This window comes from Leptosomus discolor, chromosome 21 (assembly GCF_034619465.1).
Source record: "Leptosomus discolor isolate bLepDis1 chromosome 21, bLepDis1.hap2, whole genome shotgun sequence".
Classification (NCBI taxonomy): domain Eukaryota; kingdom Metazoa; phylum Chordata; class Aves; order Leptosomiformes; family Leptosomidae; genus Leptosomus; species Leptosomus discolor.
In genome coordinates, this window is record NC_141411.1 from 3,628,021 (window position 1) to 3,648,296 (window position 20,276).

Genomic DNA, 20,276 nt, shown 5'->3' on the forward strand with positions numbered 1-20,276 from the left:
AAACATCCAGAAAGACCACGCAAACCTGGGAGCCATGGACCTCCAGGCACTTGGCTCCAAAGCCTTTCTGCTCAGGTGTTTGTAGCACGAGCCTTGTCAGGAGGCTTGATGCAAAGAAGGGGCTCTGGATGGTGGCTTCATGGATCCCTTCACCATGCAGGCTCTGCAAGCGATGCCCCACAAGTTCCCTGAGCAAGGATATAGATGCCTAGGGACAAGGTCTCCTTGGCTTCTGCTCGGATTCTTGTCACTGGAGTCCCTTAAAAGAGCAGCTGGGACCTTGACCCTTCAGGGATGTGCCTTTAAAGACAAGGTCTAGGAGGTGACCTGCAGAAGCTGCCAGGCAGCCAGGGCAGGGCACGGAGACATCGTTACACCAGCACCCTGAGCCCAGTGGGACTGGTAACCCCCTCCCAGGATAGGGAGGAACGTGAAAATTAAAGAAAGTAGCGTGAGTGGGAGGACAGAGCAGCCAACAGCTCCAGGCAGAGCTGAAACTTCTTGGAAATGTGGAAGAGGCAGAAATAATAACATTTCCATGAGTAAAAAGGGAAGCTGCTCAGAAGTAGCTGTGCTTCTGACAGTGGCTGTTTTTGGATGCCCAATGGTAGGTTTAGTAGTCCTCCCTTCAGCCAGGCAGAATGAGCTTTAGCCTTAGCAGGAGCGTCAGAGAGTTTTGTTTCTTTGTTATGCTGTGCAGCATTCGGTCCCCCGTGCCAAAAGCATCCTGACAAACCCGCATCCATCTGCGGAGAAGACAGCACCCCCGGCTCCAAGCGCAGGATTTGCAAATTAAAGGCAAACGCGGGCCAGATTCAGTGGTTTCGAACACAAAGCCCAAGACCGTTCGATCCAAACAACTGGAACGAACCCAACCAAAATAGACACTGTTCACATCAGTTTGGTTTAGAAAACCAAAGCAAACCAATACAGGCATCTGTCTGGCGCTGATGAGACGCAGACTGCAACCGTTGGAGTTGCTCCGGATGAGATTATGCAGCGATAGGGACCATTGGCTTGGAGCAAGCAGGACAGCATGTTCCCAGCTCCTGTCACCAGTTCAGGGCTTTCTTTGAACCGTCAGCAATAGGGAAGAGGTGTTTATAGGAGGAGATGTTAAAAAAGCTTCATGGAAGTCCCTTGGGAACTGAGAGGATCTGTTCTGTACTGGCCTGAAAAGAGCAGTAGCATTGGGGTCTCACCAACACCCACGTCATGCTGGGCAAATGGACTAAGCAAGAGAGCCCTGCTAGCAGCTTGGGAGCGGCTGGCCACCTGGAGCATGAGATTTCAAGGTTGGATGGAGAAAAGAAGGCATGTGTCATTCTTTAGATGGTAAATTTTCACTTCTCTGAGATACGGTCCTAAACTGGTCAGGATGAGATTCAACAGAAAGTGCTGGTAACTGTGGGGAACATACCAACTGAGCTGAAGCACGTCGTTAGGTTCTGGTTTAGGCTGGGAAAGGGGGATGCGGGCATGGGGAATGGCACCATTCAGAGCCAGCTCATGTGGGGAGGGCTCCTCAGCATCCCCCAGGGGACCACCAGCCCCCAGCGCCCAGCACAGCAGGTGCCCGACTCCAGCCTCCCCCAAAGGGTGCACGTCCCGGGCCACGAATATTTTTAACTTTCAGAAGATGGGGAGGCCACGCTCTTTATCTAACCTAGCTGGGGACAATTTGCTTTTCCAGAAAAACATCCAAAGCCCCGCGAAAGCCTCCGAGCTGTTGGCCACCAGGACACCTCGAGCTGCCAGAGATGTGACGTTGGTTGACACCATCCGAGAGCCGAGCAGCAGATGTTACTGGCTGCCACTACCCTCCCCACCATTTTCCCTGGAACAGAGCTCCCTGGCAGCGGGAACAAATCCCTCCAAGCGGGGTCATTCTCTGCATCAGCCCAGAGTTTCAAACCACCTCCGTGCCCGTGGTGAGAGCCCTTCTCCGGCTGCCCCGCGCCGCTGCAAGCTGCCACGGCAAAGCTCGACGGGCGAGGAGAGGTGCTGCCAGGTGGATGGAAGCCCCCACCCCACTCTACAAGGGTTTTACCTCTTTTTAAGCAGCACAAACACACCCACCCACCCCCCCCCCCCCCGTCCTCCTTTCCCACTCGAAGGCAAGGCTTTCTCTGAATCCTCCCTCTCTCCTTGCAGATCCCGGCCCCGTGCTGCGGCGCAGCGAGCTGTGCTTTCCAGGCACACTCTTCCTTCCCAAATAGACCTTCTTTCTGGCAACGTCCCCACTGTACAGCGTGTCCCTCGCAACCCCGGCAGCCAACCACCCTGCACATTCCTCCTCCTCCTTGCAACAAGGGCCTTTGGAGCGATAAGGATCTTTGCAAGGCTCCCCAGGGGAAGAGGATGTTTTGGCTGGGAAGTTTCAACGGGAGAGCAAGGGGAAAGCAAAGCCGAAGGGCGTCTGGCACCTGCTGAGCTTCACTAAGTAATTCCAGGCTCCTGGGAGGACCTGGGCGTGTTGCTGGAGCCCGGCATGGGATGGTGATGGGCGGTCAGGGCTCCTCCTTTCCTCTCCTTGCTGGAGGAAATGCTCGACAGCCCTGGAAGAGCTGTGTCCAAAGCTGGAGTGCACAGAGAAGCAGGATGGGGACTGGAGGGGGGGGAGCTGCGACAGCGCCTTCTGCTCTCCCACTTTGCAGGACCCCCCCGGGGCAAGGCTGGCACTGGGAGGCAATGAGCCTTGCGGCGGGGAGAGCTGTGAGTCTCGTGTCTCTGCCCAACCCCGGGTCACCCTCAGCACCCACTCCCCTGCCCCATGCCCCTGCCCCAAGCCCGGGGTCAGCTTTGTAGGGGGCTATCCTGCATCCCAGGCAGATGGGGCACAGTCTACAGAAATGCCAGCTTGGCATCTCTCTCCTGCCAAGCTGAAGACAAATTCCTGCTGTCACAGTGGCCCTTTGGTAGGCAACTTATTTACCTTGGATGCTGCAGCCTTATCGTTCATGGAAATGTTTATCCTAAATATTTAATAGCAGGGCTGCATAAACTGAGGCTTCCTGGGGAAGAAGCCCAGGCTGCAGTCGGAGCAGGCACTAACGTCCCTTCCCCTGGTACTGCAAAAGTTAAAGATACTTTCTCACATCACCCTAAGAATCACATCCTCAGCGCCTCAAAATCAGATATTTTTTAATCTGGCCAGAGGCCTCCTGATGAGAAACACAGGAGACCTAACAACAGCCCTTTTAAAAACAACATCCCCGATTCCACTAACTTGTTAAACAGAGAGAGCCTGAGAAGTGCCAACACTCCTATGAGAAAAGACGGGAGAGAGAGAGAGAGAGAGAGAGAGAGAGAGAGAGAGAGAGAGAGGAAAGAAAAAGCAGGTTATTTATAACGCCAGGCAGCATTAGGGTCTCTTCAGTCTCTCCTGCAAACTGGTTGCTTCTGGGAGGTCACTCCCCAAAAAAACCTGCCGAGCCCGTGACCTGCAAGCACAATATTTGATCTGGGATCTAGGGCGGGCACCAGCCTTTGCAAATCGGGAGACAGACTCACATGCTGCTTGACACACGGGAGATCCCAGAGAAGAGCAGCGAGGCTTTGGGAAGGAGGCTCTTAGCTTGGTAAGTCCATCTCTATATTTATTATGATTTTTTTTTTTTTTTTTTTTAAGCCTGATTTCCATACCCTCGCCTCGGCGGGCGGGCGGCTGCCACGCGAAGCACATGCCAGCGACACGGGTGGCACAGCTCGAACGCCAGCGCTCCCGAGCCGCCGTGGCCGGGAAAGAAGCCCTCTCCTGCTACCCACGTCTCTTGCCCTTCTGGCAGCTCCTTGCCCACTTGGCCAGGAGCTGGACACCAACTGCCATCGACACTGAGGTGTGGGCACTGCCTGCTCGCTGCCCCCCTGCCCGGCACAGCTCTGACTGTCCCCTCTGCTGGGGTGCAAGGGAAGGGGGAGCTGGTTTCATGCCTGGCACAGCAGCAGTGGGCCAAGTCCATGGGTGGCCATGGACCGTGAAGCCCCTTGCTCCAAAACCTGCTCCCTCTCGGGGTGGGGAGCTGACCCCGTTAGCCCGACAGCCTCTGGCACGGGAGCATGGGCACCAGGAGATAACACAGATCTTGCTGTGAGCCCACTCAGCTCAGATCCCACCCCAAAAACAGGGCTGAAAGCCCACTGAGGAGGGGAAGCAAAACCCTTCACATGAAGTGGGGGGCAGCGGTGTCTGCTGAGGGCAGGCTCTGGGCTTACCAGTATGTTGAAGGGGGGCACTAGAAAAGGTGGAGAGACCCCATGGATTGGTCCTGCCAAGGGGCTCTGCGTGGGTGGAGAAGCCCCTGCGCGGAGCAAGGCGGCTGTGGTATTTCAGCAGGCAGAGTGCCCTGGAGCAGGAGGGAGGAGGAGAAGAAACTCCTCTGCGACTGCCAAGCTCCCCCGTTGCACACAGCATCCCGGAGGACCACGTCTCCTCTGCCCCTCTGCCACCCCAGCCCACGGAGAGGGAAAGAGGGGGAGCAGGAGGAAGCGAGGGAGCCATGCCCGCCCACCGCCCTCTCAATCCCTCTCTTCTTCCAGCGCCAGCAGCCTGCCAGGGTGCCCCGGTGGCAGGGAGCAAACTGTGCCCTCTTTGTCCGCGGGGCGAGATCCCCTCCTCGCCGCGGCGTGGGGTTTCATCGGGCGACCCCACGGCCGCCCCCCCGGCACGGCGAGGAGGGACCTTGGCCCGTGCTCGCACGTTGCCCACGCTCGCGGCGGCCGGAGCGGAGCTGGCAGCGATGCACCGGCAGCCCCAGAGCTCGGCGCTCCCAGCCACGTATATAGGAGCCAGCAGGCAGGAGCGACTCCTCTCCCTCTCCGCGCAGCACAGCCCCGAGTATTCCTGGAGGCATTTCAAGCTGCCTCGCTCCAGGCCGCTCTGTGGAGCTCCTCGAGCCCGCAGGCAGGATGAACATGAACAGCCATAGCTGGAGTCCTCCTGCCACCAGCGCCGCGGCGCGCCGGCACACCACCCTGGGCGGCTGCGAAGGTCACGCCAAGCAGCTCGGGGATGGGTTTGCCTTGCTCCGAGCCCTCAGCCCTGCTCTCTTCTGGATGGCAGCCCTCAGCAGGCTGAATGTCACCAAGCAGGGTCCAAGCACCAGGTCTGGGGATGGCTGCCTCTCTCCCCCTGGTCACGCTGGCCTCGAGGGGCTGGTGGATTCTGCCCCTTTTTGTGTCGGGGCTCAGCTTGGGAAATCTAAGCTCGAAAGCGGTTTCGTTTCAAAAATAAGCCAGAACTTGTTTACCAGGATTTACATCAGTCCCGAGCAGCACGAGCATCCTTGCGTTTCTGTGGGGGAAGGGAGAGCTGGATGAAGCCCACAGCAAATCATGTCACCAGCGAGTGTGGCATAAATATAGCTCCATCGAAACATGCCTTGAGCTCCATCAACCTGTTCTCGCAGCTACCGCTCTCCTCTGCTTGGCCACGGAGTGGCCGAGTCCCTTGTCCTCCCTCTCGTGCAGAGCCAGCGCAGGCGAATCCTGGACCCCTCTGAGCAGAGCTGCGTGGCCACGTGCCCTGTACCTCCATCCTCTGCTCAGCTGTAACAGGAATACCCATAAGTACAGATTTTGCCAGCAAATATCCACTGGGATAGATGTTTCTAACAGGCCTGAGATGCAAAGGGGGAAGATAGGGTAACTGCAAACAGAGGACATGTCTGCAGTCACATCGCTTTGGGTAGGATTCACTCAGGTCCCCTGGTTCCCCAGCTCTGCTGTCAAGTGCCACCAACCCTGGGAACCGCTGGATTCCCAGGTTACGGGGGGCAGCTCGCCTGCCTCTAGCCCTTACATCAGACCTGACACTGCTGATGGTTTCCCCCTCATTTCTCCCAGGTCCCTCCAGCATCAGCACCATGCGTTGGGCCACCATCCTGATCGTCGCCGGGCTCTGCGGAGCCTCCCTGGGCCAGTACAATGAAGAAGAAGACATGGCTTGGTTACAGTACTACATGAGGCAGTCCCGTATGTCCTCCTACAACTACATGCCCTACTACGAGGATGAGAACACCCCGTATGTGTACTCTTACCTCCCAGCTCCGGACACGGAGGCAGAGCCTGGCCCCGAACCTCAGCAAGCCCCATCCTGGCAATGTCCCCAAGAGTGTGATTGCCCCCCTAACTTCTCCTCAGCCATGTACTGCGACACTCGCAACCTGAGGTACCTGCCCTTTGTGCCTTCCCGGATGAAATACGTCTACTTCCAGAACAACCAGATCACCACCATCCAAGAGGGGGCTTTCGACAACGCCACGGAGCTGGAATGGCTCGCACTGCACAACAACCAGATCACCAGTGAGAAGATGGGCAAGAGGGTCTTTGCCAAGCTCAAAAACCTGGAGAGGTTGTACATGAACAACAACAACCTAACCAAGATGCCCAGCCCCTTGCCCCGGTCGCTGAGGGAGCTCCACTTGTCTTACAATCAGATCTCCAAGGTCCCCTCCAACGCTCTGGAGGGTCTGGAGAACCTCACAGCCCTGTACCTCAGCCACAACTACATTTTTGAGATGGGAGCATCTCTCAAAGGGCTCAAGTCCTTGATCCTTGCTGATCTGAGCTACAACCACCTCAGGAAAGTCCCAGATGGGCTCCCGATGGCCTTGGAACAGCTCTACCTAGAGTACAACTACATCAACACCATTCCTGATGACTACTTCAAGGTCTCTCCCAAGCTGCTCTATGTACGGATGTCCCACAACAGCCTGACAAACCAAGGTCTCTCCACCAACACTTTCAACAGCAGCAGCATCCTCGAGCTGGACCTCTCTTACAACAGGCTCCAGAAGATCCCCCGGGTCAGCACCAACCTCGAGAACCTCTACCTTCAAGGGAACCAAATCAACGGTGAGCAGAAACGCGTCAGCCGACGCGCGGTGGTGCAGGGGACGGTGGTGCAATAGAGGGGTGGGGAGGTGAGGGGCTGCAGAACCTGTGCCTCCCTTTGAGGGACTGCCTGGGGTAATGGTCTGAGCAGGAAGCTGGAATTTATTTGGGAGACCTCTAGGTGGCCCTCAGCAAGGCAGGAATGGAGCCCGTTGTGTCCCAGCACACCTGGAGCCAAGAGGCTCCCAGCTCTGAACGCTCCCGTGTGATCCACGGAGCCATTGCACTGGTTTTGCTGGGTGTTTAGCAGAAGCCTGAGCATCTTCTGGTGAGACACACCAGGAACCAGCTGTGGATTGAAGCTGACGCACAACCTGGGGAGGGGACTACGGCTTCAGTCCGGCATTGCACCAGGCTGGGGGGGTCACCGACAGGGTGCACAGAGGTGGGGGGTCCCCACAGCCACAGCATGTGGGAACACACGTTGCCCTGGCCGGCGCTAACACAGGGGACAGGGACATACCCTGAAGTGCCCGCAGCACTCGGGACCAGCGCAGCCCCTTTCTCCAGCCCCTTCTGCCCACCTCCCTCCCCGCCCTGCAGGGCACCAGCACAGCCCATGGCCCCAAAGCTCTCACCGGGGTGGTGGTTTGCAGCCGAGGGGCACATCCTTGCCAGGGCTGGGACAGACGGGAGCTCTTGGTTATGAGAGCCATCAACGCAGCATCTTCTGCCAGGACAAAAATTCACTCCACTTAATACACAAATAAATAAAAGGAACAGATTGTTCTGGGGCTGCTATTTATAAAAATAAGCTAGGGGGGGAAAAAAATAAAACACAGAAACCCAAGCAATCTCCTGGAAAAATCCAGGCTTGCTCCTCTCACCTGCCAGGCCCCGAGGGCAGGAGCCTGGCAGAGCGGTGCTGGACCCCCTGAGCAAGCCTGGGACGGGGACGGGGCTGCGGCGGTGCAGCCATCGGCTGTTGCAGAGGAAACACACGACCCCGCACCGGGGAACCGCCAGAAACACAAAAACAAGAACAGATTCCTGAATGTTTGCTTTCAAAATTTGTAGCTGTTCACGTCTGCCCACAAATGCCACGAAACCACCGCGGAGCCGTTCAGGCTTCCCAGCGGTTTTTTCCCCTCCAGCTGCAGGTTTTGCCGCTGACCTTTAGAGCATCCCCAGGAGCGAGGGGCTGCGGGGCCAGGGGCGCAGCCCCAACCTCTTTAGGGGGGACGCATCCCACCCCATGGGGCATCAAGGCAGGGGTCGTGCCCCTCCAGCCACACCGGGAGGTTCCCCGCTTGCCTCCCTGCACACCACAGGGCTTGCAGCCCCCCCTCCCAAAAAAAAAAACACCCCGGTTTGGGGTGCAGGGGTCCCCCAGCACCCCGCTGCCTTCCCCAGCAGCATCCCGGCCTGGAGCTTTGCTGCCCTCTAGTCGGTGGCTTCTCTCCCAAATCCTGCACAAAATTTTTTAAGTTTGTTCTGTTTCCTCCCTCTAAACCCAGCCCGGGCTGGAGTGTCCCTGCCCGGTGCTGGCAGGGTGGCAAGTGACCGGAGAAGGGATGTCTGCGGGGATGGGATGGGGACAGGGATGTCCTCCCTCCTGGACACACTGCCTGAGTGGTCCCGTGGTGGCCGGGGGGAGTCAGCGGCTGGAGGCTGCAGCATATGAAGCCTCGCAAAAGAGGCTGCAAAGGCAATTCCCAACAAAAAGCAGCGGTTTTTTTTCCTCTGACTCCTCCCGGCTTTTTTCCTATGGGCGCTCCAGCCAGGCTGGGCAAAGGCAGCAGACGGCAGGCGCTGCCACCGCTGCCAAACCCTCCAACAGGCACAAACTCCCAGGCTCCTGACTGCCGCCAGGAGCACCAATTACCCTTTTAGCTTAAGAGGGAAGGGTGTCGAGTCCGAATTTGCAGGAACAATTGATGACTGAGGGGGGCTTTCCTTTTTTATCCTGCCCACTCGCTCTCAGAGGTCGGTACCCTCAGACCCACCTCCAGAGCAGCCCCCCCCCTTTGCCGTTTCTCACACCGCTCCCCAAAGATCAGTCACATCACAAAGGTTAGAGCCGGGGTCGAAGCCGGTGCTCAGCTCTCCGCCTCCTCTCCCCCCCCCACAGAGTTCTCCATCAGCAGCTTCTGCACCGTGGTGGACGTCATGAACTACTCCAGGCTCCAGGTCCTGCGGCTGGATGGGAATGAGATCAAGCGAAACGCGGTGCCCCCTGACGCCCCGCTGTGCCTGCGGCGCGCCACCATCATCGAGATCTAGCCTGGCCCCCCCCCTCCCCATCCTGAGGACTTGGCTCCCCCGTTCCTGGGGAGATGCTCACTCCCATTTTAATGCAGCTTGACAGCCTGACTTGGCTTCCGCAGTAGCGCAACAAGGGTGCTCCAACATCAGCCCATGCAGGTGGGCAGGAGCCGTTCGTCCCCAAACGTTCCCTCTTCCCGGCTCTCCGGTCACGCAAGGTGCGACAGGTCCCGGCACTGGTGTGTGTCCCCCGACCGCACCACAGCCACCCCCTCGCCCCAAAAAAGCGCTGCACCCACAGTCACCTTCTCCCCTGGTTTGGGTGGGATGCAGCAGGGATGGGGGAAAGCTCATCCCACCTCCAGAATATGGCCCTGGGCATCCGAGCCCAGCGGGGAGGGGTTCAGGTGTGGGTCCTGCCGAACCAGCAGCTCTCAAATGGCTCCCCCTGGGCCAGCGGTCACTGGGAGGAGCACCCGGGAGGTTGGGAGCTACACGAGTAAAGGGTTAAAGATATCCTGGCTGCCAGCATCCCTCAGTCTAGGATGGGGAAGAGCAAACCCACTCTTCTCCCTCCATTTTCCCCCCTTCCACCAGCCTCCTGCTCCAGAGATAAAGGAAAGGAACCTTTCCTGCCACTGCCGAGCGGCTGCCAGCTGCTGAGGTGAGAGAGAAACACCCCGAGAAACAGCCTGTTCGTGGGCTGTGGCCAAGGTGGGGTCTCACATCTTCCTCCCAGACCACTGGTTCGGGGCAGGGCCAGGGGTGAGGGATGGAGCAGTTCCCAGTGCCATCACCCCTGGCTGCCTGGGGAGCCCCTGCACACCCAGCTCCATCCCCTTCACCGGCTTGGCTCCCAGCTCCCTCCCTGCTCAGGCAATCAGGGTCTCCCAATTCAAAAAAAAAAACCAAAAAAAAAAAAAAAAAAAGGAAAAAAAAATCGCAGTGTCACCTGCCCCCGCAGCACGTTTGAATTCGCCAAAAGCACCCGACTTGGTTCCTTGGACGGTTTTGTTTGAGAAAACCAAAGGGGCAGCTGAGCTTTGGAGATGACTTGCGAAGCAGAAGCCGTCATCCAGGCCCTCCGCTTTTAAACTGCATGCTAACACTATAGAAACAAAAACCCAAAAAAACCTGTACTATCACCGACGCATGAACTGTAGATATCATACCGACGAATAAAGCCCTTTCTGTAACTGCACGAAACGTGTCTGAGGAGTCCCAAACGCAGAGACCAGGGTCTGAGCCGCTGGGCTGCTCTGAGCTCTGCAACCTCCCCTCTTGCAGACCAGATCTTCCCGCAGCCACAATCCGGGCTGGATTTGCCGTCTAGTGGTTGCACCAGACACGACATGTGCTTATGCCACCTTCCCCGCACCGAGGAGCTGCCGCTCCAGCACATCCCAGCTGGGGTCCGTGCAAGGACATTTATAGAAGGAAAAAATACACATGGAAAAGTGTCAGTTGAGAGAAGGAAAGGATGGCGGTGCCACAGTGCTTCTGCTCATTATTTTCCAGATGCTTTCATGTTCTCCACTCTTCAGCCCTGCTTATTTTTAACAGCTAAGCTGGAAGATGCTTAAAAAAAAAAAGATTTCACACAGGCAGGATTTTTACAGATCTGGAGTTGCACAGAAGTGCCATTCCCCAGCCCGCTGGCCTCTCCCTGCACACTGGGGGCTGGCTGGGTTGGTGCCAGCCAGGGAGACAGAGCCCGTGGGTGCTCCGTGGGGTGCAGAAGGTACCCCAAACAGCCCCGGGCCCTGGCCAGGGGCAGCCCCCCCCAACTCCAGACAAGAAGCCAAGCAGGAGGAGAGGCAAGATGACCCCATTCCATCCCCTTCCCCATCTTCTCCTGTGTCCCAGGGCAGCACAGGGACATGCACATCCTCATCTGGTGGCACCTCCCGCAGCCAAACCCCGTTCCCTGCAGAGATGGTCCTCCTGGAGGCACCAGGACCAGGGACCCCAAACCGAGGGGATCCCACTCTATGCCCAGCTGGCCGAGGACCCCAGGGCTGTCACTAGATGTTGGTGTTGCCTGTCAAGTGTGGTCCTGTCCAGGCTGGCCCTGGCTTTCCCTCCCCAAAGGGAAAGCCACATCCCCTGAGAGCAGCACCCAGGGGTGCCCACCACAGTCAGTACTTGTTTGGGCAAGGCTGGGCTGAAACCCAGTTCTCCCCCAGGAAAAAAAGAGCTCAGAGGAAGGAAAACCTGACCCTGCTTCTGAGATATGAGAGGCGAGCGATGCTTGTGTCAGGCTCCCTCCCTCCAAGGCTGGCAGCGGGGCAGCATGGGGGAGCAGGCTCAGAGGAGGAGGAGGATGCCCCAGAGCTCCCCGACAGGGAGCCAGTCAGCTCCAATGCAGGTGCCTTTTGGCATCTGGGACCAGCTCCCATCTTTCTGCCACCAGCCCCCAGGACAAGCACCACAGCCCATCGTCCTCCTCCTTCCCTGTGGCAGCACCCAGCAGGCCAGGCACAGCACTACAAGCACCCACCACCTCCCCACGCTCTTCAAAGGCAGCAGGGGAGGACATTTGCAGGCTTCATCTACAAACCAGCCAAGCACCACCCTCCTCCCCATGCTCGGGAGCTGCCCGGGCACCAGCACACACCACTCCTTGTTCCTGGACGAGGTTTTTGCCTCAGAGCACTCACACTCCTTCCTAAACCACCCCCAGCCTGCAGAAGCCCAAGGGGTTGGGGGCCCAGGGGGTGGTTGTAGGGATGCCCCAGCCCATCACCTCATGGGGGGACCTGGCAGCAGGGTCTGATGGCAGCAGAGCAAAACCCAGGAGGAGCAGCCACCAAACGCTCCCTCCAGCAGCTGCTTTATCCACGCAGGGCAATGGGGATTGCTGATTTACACCAGCTGGGGCACTGACCCTCCATCCCTTAGGGGTGGAGGTGAAGGGGCAGAGGGTCAGTACAACCCCCTGCCCTGCTTTCCCCCCTCCCCCCCAAAAAAAGAGGGAGATCCCATTGGTCCTGGGAGAGTCCACAGGGGCCCAATCACTGCCTTGTTGTGGTGGGGATAGCAGGGATGGGGGCTTGGCCCCCCTCATCATCCCCTTCCTCCTCCTCCTCCTGTTGCTGGGAGGAGGCGTGGGGTCCAGGGGGCCCCAGCAGCCTGTATCCCACCGGGGAGGAGGAGGCGGGGGGAGTGCAGGGCTTTGTCCAGATCCACAGAGAAGCATAAAGGAGGGGGAAACCCCAAACGGACCAAAAAATCGCTCCCCAGCCCCCCTAGAGGGGTGCCCCAAGCACAGAGGCTTTGTGGGGCTGCTGCAGGAGGTACCAGCAGCTGCAGCCCCCCCCTCCCCCCAAGTCATATCTGGACTGTGGGCTCCTCCCAAGGATTCTCCTTGGGTGGGATGTCAAAGACATCCCGCTGCTCCTGCCAGATCCCTGACCCCCACCATCACCCCACAACTCCGAAGGGGCTCAGGCCACAGACGTCGGACCTGGGCACCCGCCCTGGGGCTGTCCCTGCATGGGATCCTAAAAACCAGCAGCTCCCAGCAGGGTTTCCCATGGGGGCAGGCAGGATTTCTCCAGAGCTTCCCTGAAACCCTTTGAACATTCATCTCCCTTTCTTCCCAGCCTCTTCCCCCAGATTCTCGTCCCTTCCTCACTGTTACTCTTCCCCTTTGCAGCGTCCCTCAGCTCAAACGCTTCCCAGGCCATTTGCAAACACCCCTTTAGGAGGATGTTTCCCCAGGAAGCGCAGGGTTTGCGTTTAAAAACAACCCATCAAAATATTTCCCTTTGGAGAAACACACGAGAAAGCAGCGAGGCAGCAGACAATGGGTTTGACCCTCACGTCGCTGGAGGCGTCTGGGGTGAGCAGAGCCACCCCTCAGCCAAGGGACGTGAGCTCCCGGCACAGCACCGTCCCTGCGCTTCAGATTCGGCGTGTGAGCGTTTGCAGAGCTGGGTGAGTCACAGCCCAGGGAAACATAACCCAGTGTCACGTCCTTCGGTGCTTCCCTTTGCTCAATTCTTCCCAGACTTCACCTAAAACCTTTACTGAGTGGAGGAGTTGCGAGGACAAAAGGATCAGTGGCCAGGTCACGGCTGCCACCGCCGCGCCGGGCCATCTGCAGACGTGCTCACGATGTGACGAGCGATAAAAGTTGATTATTAATAAGCTGCTTGGATCCGGCCCGCAGCAGCTGCGACGTCGCTGGGAAGAGATAAGAAAACTGCAGAGGTAGCGGGAAGAGATGCTGGCGCGGGGCCAGGCACGTCCTCGGTGGAGATCACCAGGACCCCTCACCTTGCCGGCATCACCTGGGGATGAGCTGGGGTCCCATTTCACAGAGAAGCAGACTGAGGCTTGGAGGAACAGGGCTGTCCTGCTCTCGCAGCTCCACATCGGGAGTAAAACGGAGAGGGCGACTCTGGTGCTCGGGATTTTGGGGTCTGGGACTTACTCGGGATTTCAGGATGCACAGCCCAGGAGCTAGAGCAGCTGGTGGGGCTCAGTCCCCCCCAAGGGACCGACCACTTTTGTGGGGGACCACTGGGGAAAGGCGGTCCCGCTCCCCAGCAGCGTTTGGGCACGGGGGAGAGGGCCGGGCAGGAAATTCCCAATCTGTTCAGCTCCCATTCTTGCCTCCCCTTTTGTTTCACCCACCATCTGTCCCGCAGCCCCGCACGCCCCACGCTCCCACCGCACGTGCCGTAAATATCAAGACAGGCTTTGTCTCTGCTTCAAAAAGGCAGCGTGGCCCCCGCACCCCAGCCCTGACACGGCCCCCAGCCCTCCCCAGCAGCCGCTGCTGCCAGCCTTAAAGCTGCTGGGGGCTGGCACGGCCATGGGGGCTTTCTGTGCCAGCCGGCTTGCTGTCAAGAGGTCTGGGTTTCGGGGGGGGGGACAGGCTCAGTGTTGCTTTCCTCCCTCCCCCTGCCCCAGCAGGTTTTCAGCGCTAAGAGGGGGTGCATTGCTCAGACATCCAGAGGATCCAGGAGCACAGCCTTGAGGCTGGAGCTGAGCCCCATCACCAAAGTTGTTCCAAAGGGGAAAAGGGAGAAAAAGGAAAGCTCAGCGCCCTGCACGCTGGCAGAGACCCCTGACAGGCTCTGCGTCCCCGGGCTAAGCAGGGGCTGCACCCCAAAACGGTGCCACGGTCTGCGCTGACCACTCAGAGGGGAATTTGCTGAGGCAGATTCCAGCCAGTCCCTCCACAGAGTCCCCCCCCACGGGGGCTGCAAGGGGGGTGACGAGCCCTCGCGCCTCACAGGGACACCACGGACGGTGTCTCAGCCCCGATCCAGCCTTTTAACTCACAACAAAGCCGCGAACGAGTCGGCAAGGGCAGCTGCTCCACTCCAGCCCCGTCCTTCCCCTTTTCTGTTTTATCCGGTGCTATAATAGAAATAAACTCCCTGGTAAAAGGGCATTGTCAGAGGGAAAATGGGCCTCGCCCTTCGTCTGGCAGCTGGGAACGCTGGGGACGCGCAGGGCTTAGGGATATTGTTGCTTCCAGCCGGTTCCCAGTAACACATTTCCCGGAGGTTCCCCCAAGGAGCGACTGTTGCGTTCACACGGGTGTTGCGTTCACACGGGTGTTGCATCCCCCCAGCAGCGACACCAAGAGCTGCCCCTTCCCCACAGGGCCGGGCACTGCTGCGCCAGGCACAGGGATACCCATGGGGACAAGTGGCTCTTGCAGAGGGGCCGGGGCAGGTACCAGCCCCCTGAGGGATGCGCTAACACATCCCGACACGAGCTGGTGGGTCCTGGGGTGCAGATCCCAGTGTTACCCTTAAATCCTTCTCCTTCTGCCTTCTTACTGCCAGCTGGGACGTGAGGCGGGCAGCGGCTGCTCCACAGCAGCAGTAGCCACAGCCAAAGCTCGGATGTGGCCCACGAGATGCTCCTGGGTCAGTGCCACTGGTGTGGAGAGCGGCAAAGAGGGAAGCCCCACGAGCCCTCCTCCGGCACTCCCCGGAGCTGGGAATCGTGCTCCCCCCCGACACGCAGGGCTTGTTCCAGCTGCCAGCTCCAGGCTGAGCCCAGGGTCGTGGCTCAGCGAAAGCAGATGACGAGCAAAGCGAGAGGCTCAAAGCCCTGAACGAAACCCAGGCAGCCGGTGAGAGTCACACGCCCGGCTGGAACCCGCCGCCAGCTCTGCGCTCCCATCCCAGACACAGACACCGCTCCACGAGGAAGCACAAACGGCCGCGGGGCAGCGAACGCAGCCGCTGGCTGCTCCCACCCTCCCAGCTGCCAGTGCCCTGCCCTCTCTCCTCTGCCACTGCCAGGGCATGGGATCTCCCGGGGAGGGGGTCACAGCGTCACTTGGGGACAGGCGCACAGCATCCCTCAGTGACAGAGCCACGGTGTCCCTTGGGGATGAGGGCACAGCATCCCTCAGCGACAGAGCCACGGTGTCCCTTGGGGACGAGGGCACAGCGTCCCTCGGGGGTGGCAGGGCACCACGCAGCCTTGGGTCCCCGAGGGATGCAGCCCACTAGCATGAGGAGCTGTGGCTTCTGCCTGCTGCAGCAAGGGACATGTCAGGGACATGTCGGGGCACCTCGCTCTGCCTGGTGAGCTCGCAGGGTGCGGTGCAGCAAGGGGAGGATGGAAGAGGTTCAGCTCCACGTTGCCCAACACCAACAGACTCCTTAAATAACAATAATTACTATTATAATATTTAATAAGAATCGTACGCAAACCCCCTCCCGGCAAGCTGAGCGAGCTCTGCCCTGACCCGTGCGGCGCAGAGGCCTCTTTTCTCCCCGGCTCTCAGCCCTTCTCTGGGAAACAAAAGGTGCAAAGTTTAGTGGTGCATGAAAGGAGAAACAAAACCCCGGCCCCAGCTTGGCCCTGGCCCCATCACGGCCCCCCCCCCCCCCCCCGCCATCGCCCCACCAGACAGATGGCAGCAGTTGTCCCCGCACACCAGTTGCTCGCTGCCACCAACAAACCCCTTTTATCCCCCAACAGGTCGTAAATGAGAGCGTTGGAGCCGGCCCCAGCGCAGGGGAGCAGCCGCTGCAGAGGGGCCCGGGGATGGGGATGGCGACGGCTCTCCCCATGGGATCCTCCGTGGAAAACACAAAAGCAGCTGAAAGCGGCTCCTCTCCCCCTGCCCAACCATCCCAGCCTCGTAGCCCCTCGCCCAGGCGCTTGCAGCAGGGTGGTAGCTGGCGGCGAGTTGGCCCCCAGGACCCCCGAGCCCCTCGGTGACACTCCAGGAGCAGGGAGACGTGGGGACCCATCGCAGGGCCAGGGTGGGCTGTCCCTCTCCGGACCCCGCTTTTGTCCCATTCGAGCTGCTCACCTCGACGCGGGATGACCTCTCCAGGGCTGTGGGATGTGCCCACTTTCAGGGCACCAGCAGCAGAACCCCCCCCCGCCCCCCCACCCCTTTGGGGACCCCCTTTCACTCCCCACTGTCGTTCGTGACAAACCAGAGGTCTGCCCAGGACCCGCTCTGTGCGCGCTCCTGCCTGAAAGCTGGCACGGGAGGAAGGGAGCAGGCAGGGAGCAGAGAACAGGGCTGGGGCTGAGCCTGCCGGCAGGTTTTGTGGTTGTTTGGGGGGGAATATTTTTTCCTTTCAAGTTAGCATCAAGCAACGCCGCAGCCTGCCCCATCTGCTGCTGGAGTCCCTCCAAAGCACAGCAAGCTGCGAGCGCCCAGACGGTTCCTGCGCCGCGCAGGGGGGCGGCGAGTGGGCGTGCGGTGGCTGCGGCACACGCGCTCGCATCTGCCCGTGACCTTTTGGGAGGAAGGAAGGGGGTTTTTTCCACCGGGCGGTTCGGTTTTTAGCGCGGATTGGAACGGCAGAGCGGCGTCTTCAGCTTCGTGCTGGTTTGGGGGCCCCGGCTGTGTGTGAGGCTGTTGGGGCGCTTGGAGATGGACAAGCAGAGACTCGGGGCTGTGGAGAGCTCAAGGTCTGGCCATGGCCACTGTGCAGCTGCAAAGTGAGGCCAAAGAGATGGATGGGGGAAGGAGAGGGAGAGGAAGGTCTGTCAGGAGGAAGGGCAGGCAGAGAGCACAGTGCCCGGCCAGGAATCACTCTGCCATCCCAGCCGAGGGACAGAAATCAATGGGAGCCCATGGACTCAATGCCTGCCCATCCCTGGAGGGACTTGGGAAAGAGCTTGGCTCAGCCCCACGGGGTGCAGAGCTGGAGGCAGAGCTTGTGCGGGGGCTCCACCACAGCAGCAAACACCGGCAGCGCTGGAGTTCACTGGTACGGACCGTGGCCATGCCAGAGATTGCCGGTGCGAGCAGCAGCACCCCCAGAGCCTGCCAGAGGGCTGCAGCCCAAAGCACCGCGGGCTTGGCGCAGCACCAACCCCTCCAAACCCCGCAAACCATCTTCCCGTTGCCGGGCCACGTGATGGCGAGTTTTTAGGGCTCTGGTAGATCCTGGCAAGATCATCCGGGCTCCGGAGCACCGCAGGCGATGGGGAGCCCCGCGGCCCGCGCCTCCCCCTTTTCCCAGGGCTGGGGCTGGGCGCTGCCGGCTGCGTCTCCCCAGATACAGGCGAGCGCGGCTGCACCCACGCGAGGGCCTGATTGGCCTCGGCTGAGCCGAAATAACCGGCGGCTTCCCATCGCCCCGTCGGCAAACAAAGAGGGCAGGAAGCACCTGGCAGAGGCCGAGCCCTGCGGAACGTGCTGGTGCGGGGAGGAGGCTGGTTTCGCTTCTGTCCCTCCTCCAGCTGCAGAGGCACACAAGGGAGAGCCCAGAGCCTCGGTGCCACCTCTGTCCCCGCTCACCTTCTTGTCTTTTGAGGAACCCGTCCCATTTGCCACGTTTCGAAGGGGCCCAGCTCTCTTCTCAGCTGCAGGGTGGGCAGGGGTAAGAGCGCTTCGAGGCAGGGATGGTAGTACCGGGACTGGTGGGGGGATGAGATCTGGCTTCTGTGGGAAGGGCAGAAATAACCCCAACCAGCAGTTTCACATCCTAAACGCTGATGTTGCTTTTCTGATAACTGAGAAACGCCCAATTTCTGCTAAAGGGACCTCAGGAAAGAGGAACACGCGAACGCACGAATATTTTTGCCGACCAAAATATCCCGGCGGACCCAAGGGGACCCTGTCCTGGGGTGGTTGCTGCTGCTGGGTCAGGACGTTCCTTGCGGCTCATTTAGGCTTTGTGCAATCTGTGTTTGCCCAACAGACCAGCCCCTGAAACTGCCCCAGCTCCTGCAAGGAAGGACTGACAGCACTTCCACAGCACACCCACGGCTGGGAAGCCTAGCATGGATAGCAGAGGGACAACGCATCAGTGCAGGGGACAGGACACTGAAGCTCACCTGCCTTTTTACTCTAAATAGGCATTAAACGCCCTTCCAGACCGCTGGGGCAGGAGGAGAGACTCTCCCCCTGAGAGTCAGCGTCACTCGTGCTGCCCTTCCTCCTCACAGCAAGGTTTTTGCAGGGGTAACGCGTTTCTAGGTGGGTGTCACACACAACAGGGACACTCTCTGGGTTTTAAGTCCCAGACCCCGCCGTGCTGGCAGAGCTCATCACTCCTGGGGGGTGTCGGGAAGCAGGCAGGTCCGCCAGGCAAAGGGTTGAGCCCTCACCGAGGGCACGTCAAAGGCAAACGCTCCTTTTACGCAACACATCGATCTCTGATTACAGAGGACAACGTTTGACCCAGGCTCCTCGAATCAGATGCTTCCCTGCCCGGCCTGAATAAAAAAATCCCAGCAGAAACCCAGCAAAAAGCTCAGCAGAAACCAAGTCCAGATTCCAACAGGCGGGAGGTGGGCAGCTGTGGGTTAAGGGTGGTTTTAGTTACTTTCAGTCTTTTTCAGAGGAGCTTCAAGCATGCTGGGGGGCAGCTGGGTCCCCAGTGCATACTCCAGCTGTGGCTCCACGCTCCCTCCCTCCTGTGCCCCTGAGCAGATCCTGTGAGGTGCTCGGGGAGGGTCTCACAGTGAGAAAATGTGCTGAGAGCCGCAGCTCAGCACCGAAAGGCCTAGAAAGGGCTTGGGGAGGCAGATAAAGATGCACCCCCAAGCTAACCCAGCTTGTTCACCAGGTACCACAATCCTACCAGCAGAAAAATGACAAGCAAAATAAAAATAGCAGATGAGTCACCCATTAAAAGGCTGGCAGGGGGATCTGGTTGCCGTGCGGGTAGCGTTGACTCCTCACCAAACATTCCATGGCGTAAGAGCTGTATTTTTATCTTGGCTGCAAGCAGCTCAAGTTTTAGATGATCCTGACTCTGCCTGCTGGCCCAAACGCCAGCCACAGGCCACAGCACATCGGACCACCCCAGGGTGGCCATGGCATAGACTATGCCAGCCCGAAAATGGGCCACAGACTGCGGCACACAGGTCCAGGCAGAGCGCGCCGGTCCGGACAAGCCGGAGGGAGGAAGGCCGCCATCATCTGACTTCACCAAGCCTTTGAACCTGGATGACTCCCGAGCTAATCAGCGACTGGATGGGACGCCCATTCCTCCCCAACAGCCCTGTTTCACAAGCAGCAGCAATTTGGGTGTGTTCATGGAAACTAATGAAGGGATGAGTTCAAAAAGGAGCGGCTCTGAGAGCACCAAAAATCAGCCCACAAATTGTTTCCCCTCTCAGAGGTGGGGTGTTATGATAAAAGCAGGAGGGGAGGAGGCAGCTTCGCCCCCACCAGCAAGTGGTGGGACCAGGCCTGCACCCTCTCCTCAGCTCCAGGAGGGCACCAGCACAGGGAGGGGGTCGGGGTGGGTCACCAGGACCCTGGCAGGCTGCAACTCAAGCCCTCCTGAGCTCCATAAAAATGGAATTTTGGACTGAAACTAGCACAAGCCCATTTAAAGAAGGTCCTTGAATCTGGTCAGCCTGAAGAGGAGTGGAGATGGGGGGGTTAAACACACCAGCTGCACACCCCCATCCTGGGGACCCCGTGCTGCAGTCACACCACAGCCAAAACAGGATCTCCTGTGAATCAACCCCAGCTGCCTCTATCATGACGGGCCCAGAGCATCCCCCACACACCTGAGCATTTCAGCCCCATGATCTCTCACCCTTCCTCCTCCACCCAGTCACCCCAGGAAGGACAGCGGGGGCAGGGAGGCTTAACCAGGAGCTGCCCCTGTGCCTCACTCCGATCACGAATCCCTTCTTTCCAAAGCTTCATTTATGCTGTTCCTAGGGTGGGGCAAGAGATCCGGCCATCGACTGTGTAACACCTTCGTGCC

The 20,276-nt window shown here is 59.1% G+C and overlaps 1 protein-coding gene across 1 annotated transcript; it reads left to right on the forward strand.

Moving 5' to 3' along the window:
* Nucleotides 1-5,864: 5,864 nt before the first annotated feature.
* On the forward strand, nt 5,865-9,117 carry FMOD (fibromodulin). Its single transcript, XM_009948306.2, has 2 exons — nt 5,865-6,855; nt 8,966-9,117. The coding sequence occupies exons 1-2, from the start codon at nt 5,865-5,867 to the stop codon at nt 9,115-9,117; spliced, it is 1,143 nt and encodes a 380-aa protein (XP_009946608.2).
* The last annotated feature ends 11,159 nt before the right edge of the window (nt 9,118-20,276 follow it).